This window comes from Melopsittacus undulatus, chromosome 8, assembly GCF_012275295.1.
Source record: "Melopsittacus undulatus isolate bMelUnd1 chromosome 8, bMelUnd1.mat.Z, whole genome shotgun sequence".
In the NCBI taxonomy this organism is placed as follows: domain Eukaryota; kingdom Metazoa; phylum Chordata; class Aves; order Psittaciformes; family Psittaculidae; genus Melopsittacus; species Melopsittacus undulatus.
In genome coordinates, this window is record NC_047534.1 from 50,843,787 (window position 1) to 50,860,308 (window position 16,522).

The 16,522-nt window shown below is 40.2% G+C and overlaps 1 protein-coding gene across 1 annotated transcript in view; it reads left to right on the top strand.

Annotated features, from left to right (window-relative positions):
* The first annotated feature begins 749 nt into the window (after window positions 1-749).
* Window positions 750-16,522, top strand: part of LOC101876578 (putative threonine dehydratase) — a 30,519-nt gene continuing 14,746 nt past the window's right edge. Inside the window, exons 1-5 of the mRNA XM_034065455.1 lie at window positions 750-883; window positions 4,597-4,623; window positions 7,734-8,076; window positions 13,119-13,235; window positions 14,511-14,752. Coding sequence (XP_033921346.1) covers window positions 750-883; window positions 4,597-4,623; window positions 7,734-8,076; window positions 13,119-13,235; window positions 14,511-14,752 — 863 coding nt within the window. The remainder of the gene's footprint in view (window positions 884-4,596; window positions 4,624-7,733; window positions 8,077-13,118; window positions 13,236-14,510; window positions 14,753-16,522) is intronic.

Here is a 16,522-nt window from a genome sequence, read left to right on the forward strand (position 1 = left end):
GTTTGGGGTCTTTTATATCTCTTCTCCCAGTCTTTTGCCTAGATGATCTTTTGTTTTCTGTCTGTATGCTCTGGATCTCTCTGTCTTTCTGCTACAGGGACTTATGCCAAAAAAAGACCCAAATGAAGTAATTGGTCTTCTCTGCCCCCTCAGTCACAAAGCCCCATATCCCTTAGTACTGCCTTAAAGGATCCCTGAAGGTGACTCAACCACCACAAAAAAGGCATCCCTTTCTTGCTGCCTCTGCCTACCCAAGTGCACGCCATTCAATTGCGGGCCCACAGCAGGTCTAGATCATGCTCCACAGCTAAGCAGTAACTAAAGCTTCAAGCGTCCTGTTAACAGTGTCACCCAAGTATAATCCAGGCCTTGACTCAAATTGACAAGGACAGGTTGGCTGTTGGAATAATCTCTTTAAATAGCAACAGCCTCTCTCGAAGGCACTTCCTTCCCCCAGCCAGGCTGGAGAGCTGCTTACAGCACTGCCACCCACTATTTCCCACCAGGCATCGCAGGGCTGGCACTGCTCGCAGGCAAGTGTGTCCCCTGCCCGCAGCCTCCCGGCTTTGCTTCGCACCAGGAATTACAATGAATTTTGCAGCACAGTTTCTCTACTCCAGGGTGCTAAAAAACAGAACTCCCAGGGAGCGCTCCAGGGAAGATGAAGAGTACGACCCTTTCTGGCAAAGGTTGGAGAATATTGCTGTCTGACGTAGAGATAGAGTGCTCCTTCCTCCCCCTCAGGGGTCATGGTCAGCCCTCGGGGTACACCCAGGGTGAGGCCCACGGACATGACAACCCCTGGACCCCTCCTGCCTCCCTATGGTGTCGTAGTTGGAGTTTTGCTTCGCCTCGTTGTTTATTTAGTCGCTGTGCTGTATAGGTAATGCTTTCTTTTTTCTTTCCTTATTTTATATAAAAAAATAAAAGAAATTGTAACTTTCCAATATCTGCCAGGGTTCTGTGGGTCTGAGTTGCTTTTGGAGTCATCCACTAGAAGCAGTGGAGATTTGAATGCTTTAAGCACATGGAATTCAGCCTTTATAATTCTATATTAGTGTGATATTAGAAATAACCCTAGACAAGCCAATGGACTGCTCAAAATTTACCGTGGCACAGCCTGTATCATATCCTGCTGTTACAGGTGTCCTGCAGTTGTCTTTGTTATGGTGCTTATGATCTTCCTGAATTCCGCTTTTCAGGCTTGGATGGAGCAGATGGAATTTAACAGATGTCTAGTGCCCTTGCATAGCATAAGATTGGGGGGTGTAGGATGTGGTACATGGTATAGTTGTGTTTACACAACCTTGCTTTTAACCTTTTCTATGGCTGTTTTCTCCCCCAATTTTATTATCTGGACACTGCTTGCAAGATTACAGCTTGTTGCCAGATGTGGTATAAACATGGGGCAATACTCATTTTGTGCATCCTGCCCATAGTTGCATACGTTGGCAATAAGTGCGCTCAATGCTGCTAATAAACCCTCAGGAACACCAAAGGGAAGACAAAATCCCAGTTCTGCGTTGAAAAAATGACTTGCCCAAAGTCATGCATGATGTAATGTGTTCTGCAGCAAACTGAGGTTCTTAAACCATTCTTTTCATCTCAGGACCACTCTTTCCTCTGGGTAATGCTATTTGTTCTTTATTACAAATGAATTATAGAAATGTGTTAATCACCAGAGAATCTCTAAACTCAGAATACATTTAACTTTAAAAGGAAGAAATGTTTAATTACTTAAAGGCTTTAAACTGACAAACTTTGCAATGTTTGACAGTGATCAGTTAGCATACACAGCTGTGAATGCCCTGTAAGGACTGCAGTGGTGGGTGTTGAGGGACACTGGATGGTGTTGAACCAGAGGTAGCCAAGAGGGGTGACCTTCTGAGTTCCTGAGTTTACTTTCTCATGTTATCTGTTCAGCAGCTGACACACTGTGCTTACTGCCAGCAGTAAGCAATGACATTTCCACAGTGTGTGAAGAAGACTGGCAGTGGATTATGATCACAGAGGAAGGCAAATATAGTACTAGGCTCAGGCCCTGGTAAATCTGACTTAGGGAAAATAAGGAGATATTTTATCAGAAGTGATAATGCAGCTTGATTGTTTCCTGCATGAGTCTGAGCTTTCTTTACATTTGTGGCTGGTGTAGCATCACCTGGTTTTGTCAGACCCATGTATGGTGAGTAGAGTTATAAATGTCTGCTCTATTACCAGGCTTGGTTATTATGTACCTATCTAGGCTGAATGGGCACAGTGTGTACATCTCCAAAGTTTTGTGTCATACAGGCCAGTAACTAAGCCTGACCTCTTTTGTCTTAAAGACACTGATAAGTAGCCCTATGAACTTCCTGCAGAAGTCTTAGGCAAGTCACTCGATCTGTCTGTGCCCCAGTTTTTATTAATAAAGTTGAGCTAATTTGTCTTTGTGTTTAGGGTAAACTGTTGGAGATTCCTGTGATTTAGGAACACAACAACTTTGTGTAGGATTTGCATATCTAAATGTCAGAGATGCATTTTAAATTTCCACCTGTAATTGCCACCAGCTGAAGTGATGCAGTCTCAAATGGGTGTTTCTAAGTGCTAGTGTTATACAAAATAATAATAATTTGAGGAAATAATATTTGAGTGCAGTATTGTCCTGATCTGTTTTAACTGTATTGTGAGAGTGATCCCAGGTGTTCTTTTCTCATACTTGGGGGACTTAACTTGTCACCTTGTAGTGCTGCAGAGGACACTCAGACACTATTTAGTGCAATAACCTAGAATTACTAGCAGTGAAGATGATATCTATTATGTTTCTTGCAGTTCGTAAGTCAGCAAGCCTCAATTTTTATATCACCTATCTTTCATACAGCTGCTGAGATGCTTTTAAGAATTGCTGTAATTGCAGCATTTGGATGTGTTTGGGGAGGAGGGCAGAAAAAGTACAAGAGGAGTTGGGATGGAACAGGAATAAATAGGTGCTACTGAGAAAGGGGATTGCAACAAATGGGGAAAGTATTGCAACAAATGGGGATGTGGAAGGCGCAGGCATCCAGAAGGGTCAGAGGAGACAGGGCTGGAGACATGGAATAAGAAGGATTAATGGAGCTGGGGAGGTTCAGGGTAAAAGAGGGATTTAGATGAGGGAAAGGGCCCTCTGTCATATCCTGGGATTACTGCTTTCTCACTGACTTGAGAGGAGATCCCAGCCTTGGCTGCATCTCAGTCATAAGACAGGCAGACTGCTACCTCCATCAGGCTACTCCTTCATCATCACTCTTCCCACCCCCTTCACAGTATATGACCCATCTCTGCTCAACACTTTGAGGAATGAAGCAGAAGTGACTTTAAAGAGGTCACTTTTTGCTGTAACAAATATTCCAAACTTGCAGGCATAAGATCTGATCCCATTTAACCAGAAAGCAGATGACAAATATGTCTAAAATAGTATCTTATCAATATCTGTTGCTCGATGTGTTTCATGAAGATGTTTAGGGAGCCTGAAGATGATGGCAGCATATAGGGTTTGAGCTTAAGAAACCCAGAACATTAAAAGAAGAATGAAAGAAAAAAATCACCTATAGAGAACACGTGTATATGTGTGCTGATAAGTTAATTACAGGCTAGCCCCAATTTATTTGGATGGTTTGAAGTAGAGTTCACTACTCTGTAGTGTGGTAGCCAGTAACAAGAACTTGGAGAAACATGAGATCCACCTGAGATGCTTCCTTTCATATATTTTCATGGTGTCCGCCAAATAGGTGCTTAGAGGCTTTCGGAGTCAGAGGGTGCTTCTTGAATGTGTTTATTGATTGTTATTAGACCTACTTCCATATAGTTGCCCAGTTTTTTTAGGAAGCCATTTGTACTGTTGTCCTTCATAGCATCCTATGGCAATGAGTTCTGTGAGCTAGTTAGTTTCTGTAAGAAGGGAACTTTTAAGTTCTCCATCTGATGCTTTCATATGACCTCCCCCTAACAATTATACTGGGAGAAACAGCAACTGATCCTTCCCAGTCTGCTATTTACTGGACACCCATGACTTTGTGGGTTTTTTGCTCATTGGGTTTTAGAAGCTGAAGAGATCCGGTATCTCAGTTTAATCGGTTTAGTCTGTTTCATGGATCCTGAGGAAGGCAGTCTGTGTATGCTTCATCTGATGGGGATGTGCAATTGTCCCATCATTGCAATAAAACTGTGTTGGCATTTCTTTCTCCTTGTAGTGAAGGCAACAGTTGTCATCTTTAGGCATAGTATGCACTACTACTGCATTTTACCTTCCCAAAATTGTTTTTGTTGAGTTTATTACTTTGTTTATTGATATTACCATTTTTCCAAATGTGTTTTTCCCAGTGTTATTTAGCCCTGGTGAAAATTATCAGTATATTAAAAGAAGAATAAAAAATAAGGGGAAAAAATGGAAAATGGAAAAATTAGTCAATAAGTCATTTTTTATCATTCAAAGAGTACATTTCAGCGTACACTCTCTTTGCATTGGCTTTGAGACTTCAGGCTATGTAAAGCTACCTGCTTAAACAAATAGTACTTTTTCCAGTTCCTTAATTATTCATGGAATGTCTGCATATGAATATCCTCTTTTATTTTTTGCAGTTATGCTGAGGAGCTGCTCTTGAAAAAGTAGGTTTATAAACTGTATTTTCATGTTTGCTTTTACTAATCACACTAAAGGTAAAATGTCATCATTTATAAGCATGTAACAAAGCTTGCCAGTTGGATATTTGGTTTATGGCTGGAAATAGACTTTTTATGAAAACTTGCCTAGACAAACTCTAAAAAAGGAAAAGCAATCCATTTGAAAGGAGCAATGTTTTATAATGCTTGGTTTTGTATTTATGTTGGCTCAGAGTGGTGGGCATGATTGCTAGAATAGGAGCCATGTTTTGTTACTGTGCATGACAAGTCATGTGCTGTCTTTCTGTGAGCACTTGCATGCTTTGCTGTCTTCTTTGGCTGTTCCTGCACAAGAAATTCATGCTGAGGTGATCTACACCAAATATATGAGCAGTGTTTGAGGAGGGAGATGCATCTGATCCAACAGATTATTAGCTGCTTCTTTCTGATGGAATATCAGACCTCAACCCACTGATTACCTTGGGAATTTGAGAGCTTGCAGTGTATCTGTGGCACACCTGGGCAGGTTCAATGGGGAAAAATACCCTTTGCTAATTTTAATGTAAAATATGTACATAGAAGGGGAATTAAAAAGCCATCTGAAAGATATACATGCAATGCGTATGTATACAATAGCATGATGATATTCCTTTGGTAATGAAGCTGCTGAGCTTTCAGATGCAAATGGATGATAGTTTCCATATTAAATGTTGAGATGGTAATGTTTCAGATGTCTTTAAACCTATCTCAAGCTTGAAAAGCCAATGAATATTTTTCAACTGTCTTGAGTTTTGTTATTTTATTCTAATGGTCATAAGATGATGTCTCCATCAGGGTCCTGATACTCACTGTTCATGAAAGCAGTGCTGCAGATTAAGCATCTGATTTATTTCCCTCCTTTATTCTGACAAAAAAAGGAGAAATCTAAGAATAGGAGCAAAAATCAGCATCCCATTTTGGTCTTTCTGTTTGCAGATAAAAGTAGTCGATAGCAGTAGTTTTGTGAGGGGTTGCACTGAGAATCCTGGTTCACCAGTGGACTTCTGGTGGTCATCTTTGGCTGAGTTTGTTAGTTTGTTTGTTTGGGGTTTTGTGTGGTGGTGTTTTGGTTTTTTTTTAATTAATTTTGTAGTTAATTGCAACAGATGCAAGGGAAAAGCATGAATTTAGAAAAATCACAACTTTTTGATATAGTTATATATTTTACCCTACATATACACTTTCAACCCAGTTTGAAGTAATGTCATTCAGTGTAAGAAATGTCATTCATTGCTAGTGCTTGCCAAGCATTTTTAGATAATATCTTGAGATAAGATGTATATGTTGTTCTTTCTGGAGTGATTATGGGCTACTGTGATACGAAACATTGTTTTTGGGGGGAGGTAGGGAATGAACTGTTAACAGCAATGTGGCTTCTTAGATGATGATAGCTGTTGTTTATGCTATGGGCTACGCTGTAATGAGTTGAAAGGGAAACAGTCTGATCTGATTCTCATCTTTGCATGAAGCAAACACTGGAAGATTAACATCTTTATAAATGTTCAAACCCTCTAACCCTAAAGGAACAGAAATGCAGAAAAGTATGGAATAGAACACATTGATAAGCTATTTAATTTGAAGACAATGCCTGATGTTTTGGGTGTATCAGCTTAAAGACATGGTATTGGGAAAAGATTTTAAACCACAAGTTTCAGCATAAATAAGTTACAAATGAGCAAATATTTTACCTTAGAAAATTAACATTGATCTCATAAATTTTGAAGAGAGAAGACCTTGCTATAGAAGTTTTCCTTTTTTATCTTCTATGAGGTGATAGAGACTGATTGATGTTACTGATGTATTACTTGATTCAAGTAACAGCCTTTCATATTGTCCATATTCTTACATGATGTCCTCAGTGGAACAATTGGAAGTGTAATAGGAAGCAGAGGTACTGGCACGGATTATTAAGACCACAAAGAGAAAGGATGATGCTGCCAAAAGTGGGACAAATTCCTCAAAAAGCAGAGGTTTCTAGATTTTTTTTAACTGCATAATTTAAATCCAGATTATTTTTTTCACGGTAACTATTTTTTGTTGGAGATGCTGGTATGATCTCTGACATAATGTGACATGTACGTTTTTCAGAAATCCCTGTCTTCCAGATGGATTGAGTCCTCCTTGTAGAGGGGATTGTACCCTCTGTATAATCATAGCCACAGACCAGGGGTGGTATCAACTCTTTTTCAAATCACTGGACTTATGCTTAATACTCCTTCTTCCTCACGTTACTCTGCAAATCCCAGGATTCCCAAAAGTTTTGCATTTATTTGGTAGTACAGCTGCAAACTGCTACACTACAGCATATTATCCCTTGTGAACTTGTGAACACTGTGGACCATAGAGTAGGGGAACTGAAGGTAGGAAAACTGGCAAAACTTTGTAGCAGTGTTGACTCTCCAAAGTTTCTTGTGAAAGAAAGTGTGTGTGGAATCATGGTGTCATCTTACCTACAGGTATTTTTATCCAGCTCACAGGCCAGGAGACCCAGTTCTTTAGCTCTATAGTAGGATATAATTGTCATTCCTTATCAAAGTAACTTCCTTCCTATCAAGAGGCAGCTGTTGGCTGTCGAGAGTATGCTTTGCAAGTATGCAAGAGCAGAAAATCAGACCTCTTGTGTGCAATGTAATGACATTTGTTACTGCTATTAATAGCATAAGGAAATGGTCTACAGCAGTTATTTGCCTTTTCTGAAAAACATGGAGCTGCATACAACAAATACAATTCCAGTTATTCCAGAATTTCTGGAAGCACTGAGTTAGGATCATTGCCTACTGAGTACTGAGGAAGGTCTGTCTGTCTGTCCTGACTGCACAGATTGATCTTTCTTGTTTTCTTGGGTATGAGAGTTTCATAGTTTGTCCACATGCCAGGTTACCTTAGGGTCTTCTAAAAGTTGGCTAGTTACAGCAGCCTTCAATCCACCTATATAATAGGTAATGTAACAGTAATAATTCAGTCTGCCGATTTGAGGCTTGCAAACAGCAACTGAGTTGTGCATCCTTCTTAAATGCCAAGTGTCAAGCCTTTAATCGTCCAAGCCTTCCTAACAAGTTTCTTTTATTTCTTTGTAGGGATGACAATAAAATAAAGAAACAAGATGCCCCAGCACTTTGTGATCTTCACTGTTGTAAGGATGGGCCGATAAGAAATGGCCTTATTGGGCAGAAGCCACCCTCTATCAACCCTGAGAGACTGAAGGATTTTGGTGAGGAGGATTACCTGAATGGGGATGTGAAGACCTGGGAAATGAAGATCGTGAGCCGCAACGAGGAGCTACTTAGGGATGGTCTTCCCCACATCCCTCAGTCAAGCAGTAGGACCAGCCTGTCAAGCTGTAACAAGCTGATTCGATTTGAAGACATTAGTGCAGCAGCTTTCAAAATCCAGTGCAGTGTTCAGAAAACCCCTTGCATGGTAGGGAGTCTTTATGGCTTTGCATGTTTCTTTTATTTTCTTTATGAAAGTTCATCAGAAATGAAGAGTATGTGTGAGTTGCAGCAGATCTGTGCACAATGACTCATGTTCTTATCAGCTGTTGTTAACTGTCAGTAATAATTTTCTTCTTACCTGTTAACATTAATCTAAATTCTCAAAGATTGCAGTGGCCTGCAAACAAAGGATAAACCTCATTAGACACAGACTTACTGCACTGTGGTATTATGCTCCCAGTGAAAATCTCTTGCTACAAGGAACCTGAGTTGGAGATGCAGACTGTCAGTGTTTGGGTAAGCAGTCTGGTGGGAGGGTCTGGTTTGGAACCAGCCCTCATGTTTGGAGAGGTTAAAGGTACAGATTTTCCTTCCCAGCCTGGCCGGCCTGAGGAGGCTGACTATGTTCTATAACCAGATGGTTTTGCCACTTGTGTCTTCAAAATGGCACACATGCACAGACCTAGAATTCCCATAGATATATAAGCATTTGCTAAGCTGTAAGAGAAGTACATTGGCAGGCTATTTAATTTGTAGTGTATTTCTACTGAGGGAAGCTCTTCAGGAAGGCTGCTGTAGGCACTCTGTGGCTAACCTCTTTTTCCTGTGTTGGATTGAAAAGAGTGTCTTTGCGAAATGGCAATTCACAGCAGCAGCCCAAAATTGATCTCCCGATGCCGATCTGGAGCACCCTCCAGCCTCACTGCCCATGGATTGTCTTTCTATCCTGCACAGGGAAAGGACCTTGGTGTCTGAACCACTGCTTGGGGTTAACAGCCCCTGGAGCAAAGTGGTTGGGTCTGCAAGGAGCTGCAGTTCTCCTGGTTCCCAGTTAGTGTCTGCTGCTTCAAGGGCAACATAATTGCTTTTGGGGGTTCTTTTTTAGCTTAGAGTTCCCACACTAAGGGTAGCTGTTTTCTGTAGCATACTGCTGAAGAAGTGTGTCTTGTGATGAAAGGCATGGTACAAGATCATTTGGGGCTGTAAGGTGGCACAAAAATCTTGCCGGGGTAGTGTTGGCCAGAATGCGAGGAGTGAAACTGGATGCATTTTGCATTCATATATTTCATATATGGTCAGAGTGATGCAGGAATAAACCATTCTGCTGGCTGTACCTGGATTTCCTTTCAGAGAGAAGCTGGCTTGCTTGGGAGGGCAGCGGTGGGAGTGAGCAAACACACATGCAGAATGGGTGGCCAGAGAGGCAAACAGAGGGAGTGTACAAAACTCTGCACATTGCATTGTTTGCCACCAAAATTCTCATGCTCAAGAACACAGATGGTGCTCTAGACAGAAGTATCAATCTTCTGCTTTTGTTGAGACACTGTCCCAGAAAAAGAAAAGTTGCATTTATATTGCAGGTAGTGAAGTCTTCATCTCTCTGCATTTGACAGCTCTGGTCATATTTGTTAGAAATCTTACTGTACAAAGGTAGGTCTATAGGTGGGAGAGTGAGAGTGTCACAGCTTAATTCAAAAAGCAGAACAAGCTATCTCTGTACCCTTCAATAGACTGGATCATCCCTTCCCTGCAGTTCATGGCATCACGCACTTCTGACAAGCAGTTCAAGGATAATGCCTCTGTACATCTGCCAGTGTGAGACTGAAGGAGCCTTGGCCATGTGAGTCATTGAAGGACCTCATTCACACCTTCATCTCAGATGGATCAGACCAATAGCTCAAAACTAGTAGAGTGCCCCTTGGCCACATCCCCTGAGCTACCTACATGCTCTCAAGGTATGGCTTCCACTCTGAAAATTAATCAGTCAACACATCCTAATGCAAGAAAGGTGAGACTGCACCACCGAGTCCATCTTTTGCTCCTGCAGGCTTCCATGTAATATGAAATTTTCTATAAACTGGTCATGCTCCTGCTCACAAGTAGTTAAGATCTCTTTGGTCAATTCACCCTATTTATTCCCAGACAGCTTTGCCCCTTATGCTAGTTTTGGCTGGGACAAAGTTAGTTTTCTCTATACTAGCTAGTACAGGCTATGTTTTGGATTTGTGCTGGAAACAGTGTTGATAACACAGGGATGTTTTTGTTATCACTGAGCAGTACTAACACTAAGTCAAAACCTTTCCTCTTTTCACCCCACCCCACCAGCAATAGGCTGGGAGTGCACAACAAACTGAGAGGGAACACAGCTGACCCAAGGGATATGCCAGATCATACGGCATCAGGCTCAGCAGCAAAACTAGGAGGAAGGCTGGTCATGGGGCCACTGCTCAGGGACTGGCTGGGTATCAGCAGATTGATGAAGAGCAATTGTTTTCATTTGCATCACTTGCCTTTCTTGGGTTTTATTTCTCTGTCTTTGTTATTTTCCTTTTAATTTCTTTTTCTTTCTTTACTTTTTTTTACTTTTTTTTCTGGGGGGTGGGGTTGAGTTTTTTTACATTATTATATTGTTCTTATCCCACTTTTCTCACTTTTACCCTTCCAATTCTCTTTCTCCCATCCTGCTTGGCTGGGGTATGGAGTAAGTGAGTAGCTGTGTAGTGCTCAGCTGCCAGCTGTGGTTAAACCACGGCACCCCTCAAGCTGAATAGTTCTTTTCCCTTGGGTGTCCCTGGCAGGTTTGTGCAACATGGCTGTATCCCCTCTCTGCATTTACTGTGCCAAGCTAAACAGGCTAACTTTCTTCAGTCTCTTTTTATAAACTATGCTTTTGAGATGATCAGTGGAAAACCTATATCCCCACTTGATTTAGCATGAAAATAGCCCGTGACTGTTGATGTTCAAAGTAATATTCCCACAGAAGTCATTAGTGTATGTTTCCTGCACATGTATTGAAAGCATAGAGTGGTGTCAGGAAAAACACAGAAAATCTTTATTTTAACTCATTGCTGAGAGGCAAGAGCCCCTTTCAGGGACATTTGTGTGGATTAAAAAAGCAACTATAACTGTAACCCATTCAGTTAATTGAATGGAGCAACACATTGCTGGGTGATTCCTATCTGCAGGTAAGATCATGAATAGGTTGCCCTGGATCCTTATGCAGGTGTTTCCCTGGAGCTGAGATATGAGCATGTGACATATGTTATAGAGACCCTCATTATAGGGAAACAAGGAATTAGCACTAACTTGGGTTAAGTTCCTAATGTAGGAACTTTAAGGGCTGTTCTGTGTTAGCTTTGCGGATGCCCAGTGTAGGCTGTGCTGTGTGTTGTATGTTAGACATAGTATCTGTAGTCCTTAGGTAAGATCATGGTGACAAAAGGGAAAACTTAGAGGCTGAGTCAGTGAGTCTTACAAGGTCATGCATCAGGATAGTACACCTGAAAATAGCACTGACACCTCCATTGTTAGAACTGATTGGTATATTTAGGTTACATGAAAGGAAACCTCTGTTAAAGGATGCAGAAAAGGGAAAACGTAAAGAGTTAAAATATTGAGTATCAAAATTAAAGAAAATAATAATCTGAAATACGCCACCTCAGTGGTAAAGGGTAACTTAATGACAAAGTTTTAAATGTAGGAAACTCAGCAACTTTAGAGTCACAAGATTAATTTCCTTTAAACCTTTTTTTCTCATTGCTCACTCTAGAATCTAAGATTTTCTACAATTATTTTTTTTTTGTCAACTAAAACTGATAGAACTAGTACAGTGTGTGAGGAACCAGTGAAGTACTGTTCTTGTACTAGTGTTCTTGTTCTGTTTGGCATAGGCTGTTAGGATAGAAACTGTTATCTTACTAGTGTACCAAGCACTTTCCATTCTTTCAGTTCTGCAGCCAGGTTTGCAAAGGAGCAGTAAGTGGTAGCTCCTATTGCAGGATTTTCTGAGAGAAAATAGAGAATCTGGCCCCACCTATGGGTGAGGAAGTTAACATATGCTTGTGAACCACTAAAAAGCTTGAAACAGCCATCTGAAATGTTTAGTTTTATTCTATACCTTAAAGCAAGTATCTGTGTCAGATATATTTAGTTTATATAAATTCACTTTGAAAGTGCCACAGTCTAGATAATACGTCAGGACATATTACTCTGTATACTATACAGTGGATGCATGACACTGCCAGATGCTTCTTGAGACAAACATTTAAAATAGATTGTCATGCTGTCTTTTAATCTGTCTCTCTGTGAATTATCATGAGTAAGGACTTGATCCCCTAAACCCCTAGGTCCTCATTTACTTTGGCAGCCAGTGGAAGAAATAGAGCCAGTTACTAAACAGAGACACAGTAAGCCGAGGGAACTGGAACCCACAGGCTTACTGAAGCTCTATTTCACAAGTTACCTTGTTTAAAACTCTTGGTTTAGATAATTTGGTAATAGAAGATTATTATGGTGGTGCATGCTGTGAATGTCTTACTATAAACATTTACTAAAGTTTGCCATTAAAAAATAATTAAAATGTCATGCATTATGGACACTGCATCACATATACTCTGCTTGCTAATTCCTCTAGCTCAGGGGTCCTTTCTGTCCTGAACACTGAACAGATTCAAACAGCTGCTGCTGACACTTACACTCCTGGGCAATGCTTTTTATTATTTCCACCGTTCTTCAAACAAGAGATGTTTTTACTAATGTGGTACTGGCCTTAGGGGGCAAAATGGACAATAGTCAGTAGTGATTCAGTGTCATAAACAACACCAAAGACACAATAGGAGGTATTTTCTGACTGCTTTTGTATTTAGGAGATGATTTTATGTTTGAGGTATTCAATGTCCAGTTCTGACAAGTGCTAAAGTATCAGACCATAGGCTGTTTCTTTATATAATTGAAAATACTTATTTTAATATGTGTATTTGAACACTAAGGCTAAAAAAAGTACTGCTTTCAGAATTTATAATGACATGGGGTACATATTTCACTGCTGCATGTTTGAAAATTCCTTCCATAAACCAGAAGAATCTGGTAGGTAACACTGTCATGTATTTCTAAAGAAGCACATTATGAAATTTACATTTCAGAGCTCTTACATAGAAGTTGGATGCATGCTCACCAGAGAGCTTATGGGGTGTGGATGGTTTTTCTTAATTTTACATGTATTGCCAGAGTAACGTTTCTATACTCCAGTATTCTAGGCTATCCAAGCAATTTGGAATGGACATCTACCTAAAGAAGGAGTTCCTCCAGTACACTGGATCTGTGAAGGAAAGAGGTGTAATTTACCTTCTGACATCACTGCCTCAGGTATAACAAAATGTCAGCATTAAAACAGAAATAGATCATAGAATCACAGAATCATAGAATCACAGAATGGTTTCGGTTGGAAGGGACTTTAAAGACCATCCAGTTCCAATGCCCCTACCATGGGCAGGGACACCTTCCACTAGACCAGGTTGCTCAGAGCCCCGTCCAACCTGGCCTTGAACATTTCCAGGGATGGGGCAGCCACTTCTCTGGACAACCTGTTTCCTCACAGTAAAGAAGTTTTTCCTAATATGTAATCTAAATCTACCCTCTTTTCAGTTTAAAGCCCTTCATTCTTTCACTACAGATCCTTGTAAAAAGTCCCTCTCCAGATTTCTTTTAGGTCCTTTTTAGGCACTGGAAGGCTGCCCTAAGGTCTCCCTGGAGCCTTCTCTTTTTCAGGCTGAACAATCCCAACCCTATTGGCCTGTCTGATTCACAGAGATGGATGGAGCATAATTAAAGATATTTTTTACCTGCATTGGACATTCTTTTCTTGTCTTTTAAAGCATTGTGTGGAACAGCATAGATAGGTCTGCAAGTATCTGAAAACACTAATTAATTTATCCTTGGTCAATTACTCACAAAATGCTTAAAAATATTTGAAGGAAAAGCTTGTGAAATGTAGGCATCAGCATTTTTAATGGAATTTAGGTGAAAGGGTTTGCATGCTTGCTATGGTTCTGACATGTTGAAACCACCAAACTTTAAGTGGTGATGCAATTGAACTACAATGAGTGATGTGAATAATCTGGATCACCAGTTGATTTTGTAATTAATTTCAGTTATGAATAGCTTGTTTATCATTTGCTGTTGGAGGTTATTGAGTCTCTGCAATAATAATTATAATTGGCATGATACAGCACCCCAGAAACAGTGGTTATTCCTGCACTTTTGTAATAAGATGAATAATTCCTTCTGTTAAAGGGAAACCTGAAATGAAACCATTTCATACAGGCAGGGAAAAGGGACCAAATATAGGCTCTGAGGGGCCAGATACTGGCTCTTCTGAGTCAACTGGAGTTTACAGCTAATTCCAGTAGAACAAGAATTGAGACCAGAGGAGTGTAAGAACAGGGATTGATCTTGTGGCTGTCTTAGATCTGTATGTCCTGAGATCATACCAGATACGCATATATTGTATCATAATACCATAATGTGACCAGGTCGTAGAAGAAAAGAAGGAAGTCAGACCATTAGAATGATCCAGGATCACATGGGATAACTCTGTGACACTACATAATGCACAAACAATAAGCAACCCTGTTTTTTCAGGATCAACAAAGAAAGGGGGTGATCGTGGCTTCGGACAGTAACTTTTCCATGGCTGTTGCTTACCATGCCTCAGAGCTCCGTATTCCAGTGTTTGTCATCATGTCAACCAGCACATCCCCAGCCAGAGTGAAAATGTGCCGTGAGTACGGTGCCATGGTTATATCCTATGGCACTACAGCTAAGGATTCCCAGACGCACGCAAGAAGGTTGGCACAGGAGAATGGTTATCTCTACCTCGAAGAGTAAGTGCAGAGGCAGACTGATTAGGAAGATTACATTAGATACTTTTGTAGCTCTGCAGAAACAATTACTTTAATTAAAATTTGATCACAGGTCATCAAAATGTTCCCATTACCTGGAGTATGGACAGTTACATATTCCTAGGCACAGATCATGAACCTTTCCATAACAGCTGGGGATGGAAAGCAAAATTAAACAATCTTCCCCCAAATTAGGCAAACTTCCTGAACAGGAATTATATGGGCTAGGATGATAATGGATATATGCTTTTTATGAACCCTGTAAGAAAGCATTAAGGCTAGCATTCATTTTCGGTCTCTCGTTGGTGTAAGGTGGCTAAAATTTACTTCAGTGCAAAGGGGTCAGTGGCATAGTGTAGAGCAAAAAAGGTTAATGATGGGAAATTTTCACACAGCCTATGTGAGTGGCAAAACTGTGATTATGCCTTGAAAAAAGATTAAGAGGTATATTTAAAATAGCTGAATATTTAAACTTGAAGTATTTAAGGTTATTGAACAAGAGGAATCTAATAAAAACATTATTAAAATAAGATGATGGATAAAAATATTTAAAACTGATACATTTTTCCTTTTTTTTCAGTCTCTTGTGCCTTTCCATTCCCTTTTCTTTCATTTTCCTACCTTTCTTTCAAGTGAGATTTCCAAAGCATAGAGGGATGAATCATTAGCATGAGGTAGCTGGTAGTCCCTCTGATGCACTGAGCTGGAATGTTATTCTCCATCCCTGGCACTGCCTCTGTGCAGTGGGCTTCATTCACCACTTTGTGTTTGTAAAGCACCTACTACAGCAAGTGTGCGTTTCCTTTCAGCTACTAGGCACTACTAAATTAAACATAGTAATAATGAGTAATGTTGCTTGGAAAGAGGATGTCAGGATGAGCAGAACGGAGAAAGTCCTTATTTCTTTCCCAGCTGGTTTGTTGGCAACCTTGTTCCAGACTGAGACTTCCAAAGAAACCTAAGGGAATGAGGTGCCCTAGATCCCACTGAATTTTAGACCCATTTAAGCTTTCTTTGAAAACCACTTTGCTTTCCATAACTCGGTGATTTCCAAATTCCTGTCAGCCATTCTTCAACCGATGTGTTAACTCCCAGCCAGCTTGCACCAGCTATCATGTTTGCACATATGAAACATTTTATTGTAATTTCATATTTAATCATCCCCTTCTCCCAAGGTAATTATATATGTTACACAATGTAGACATTCTCCAGGTTCACGAAGCTCCAGGGACAGCACATGTGGAGAACTTCAGTATGTAGCATTGAGGAACTTGAAATGTACATGATACCATTAATAATATCAAAGCATTTTGGTTTATTTCAGGTTACAAATAACAGGTATTTCAGGTTACAAGGAACAGAGTTATTTAATCTGTTACTCTGTTTAATTAAGACTTCATAGATGTAATTTTCTCACACTCTGAAGAATAAAACAAGAATAGAAAATCCATCACTACTTTTGCAACCCTCTTCATAATGGGATGCCTGAAACATATTTTGTTAGGTGTAGACTGGGAGAGCTTTCCCAGAGAGATGTATGCATATATGGATAGCCAGTCATCTTCAAGGCGTGCTGACACACATTTAATGTCACTAGCAAAGCTGTCTGTAAAACATCAGCTGATTTCCTGTGCTTTAGAATGGAACTTCTGAAATGTCATTTTATTACAGTTTAATTCTAGGTTGCATGAAATCCCTAGCAATTTGGTCTCTGGATTTCCTTAACCAAAAATTCATTCTTTTCTTCCTGAA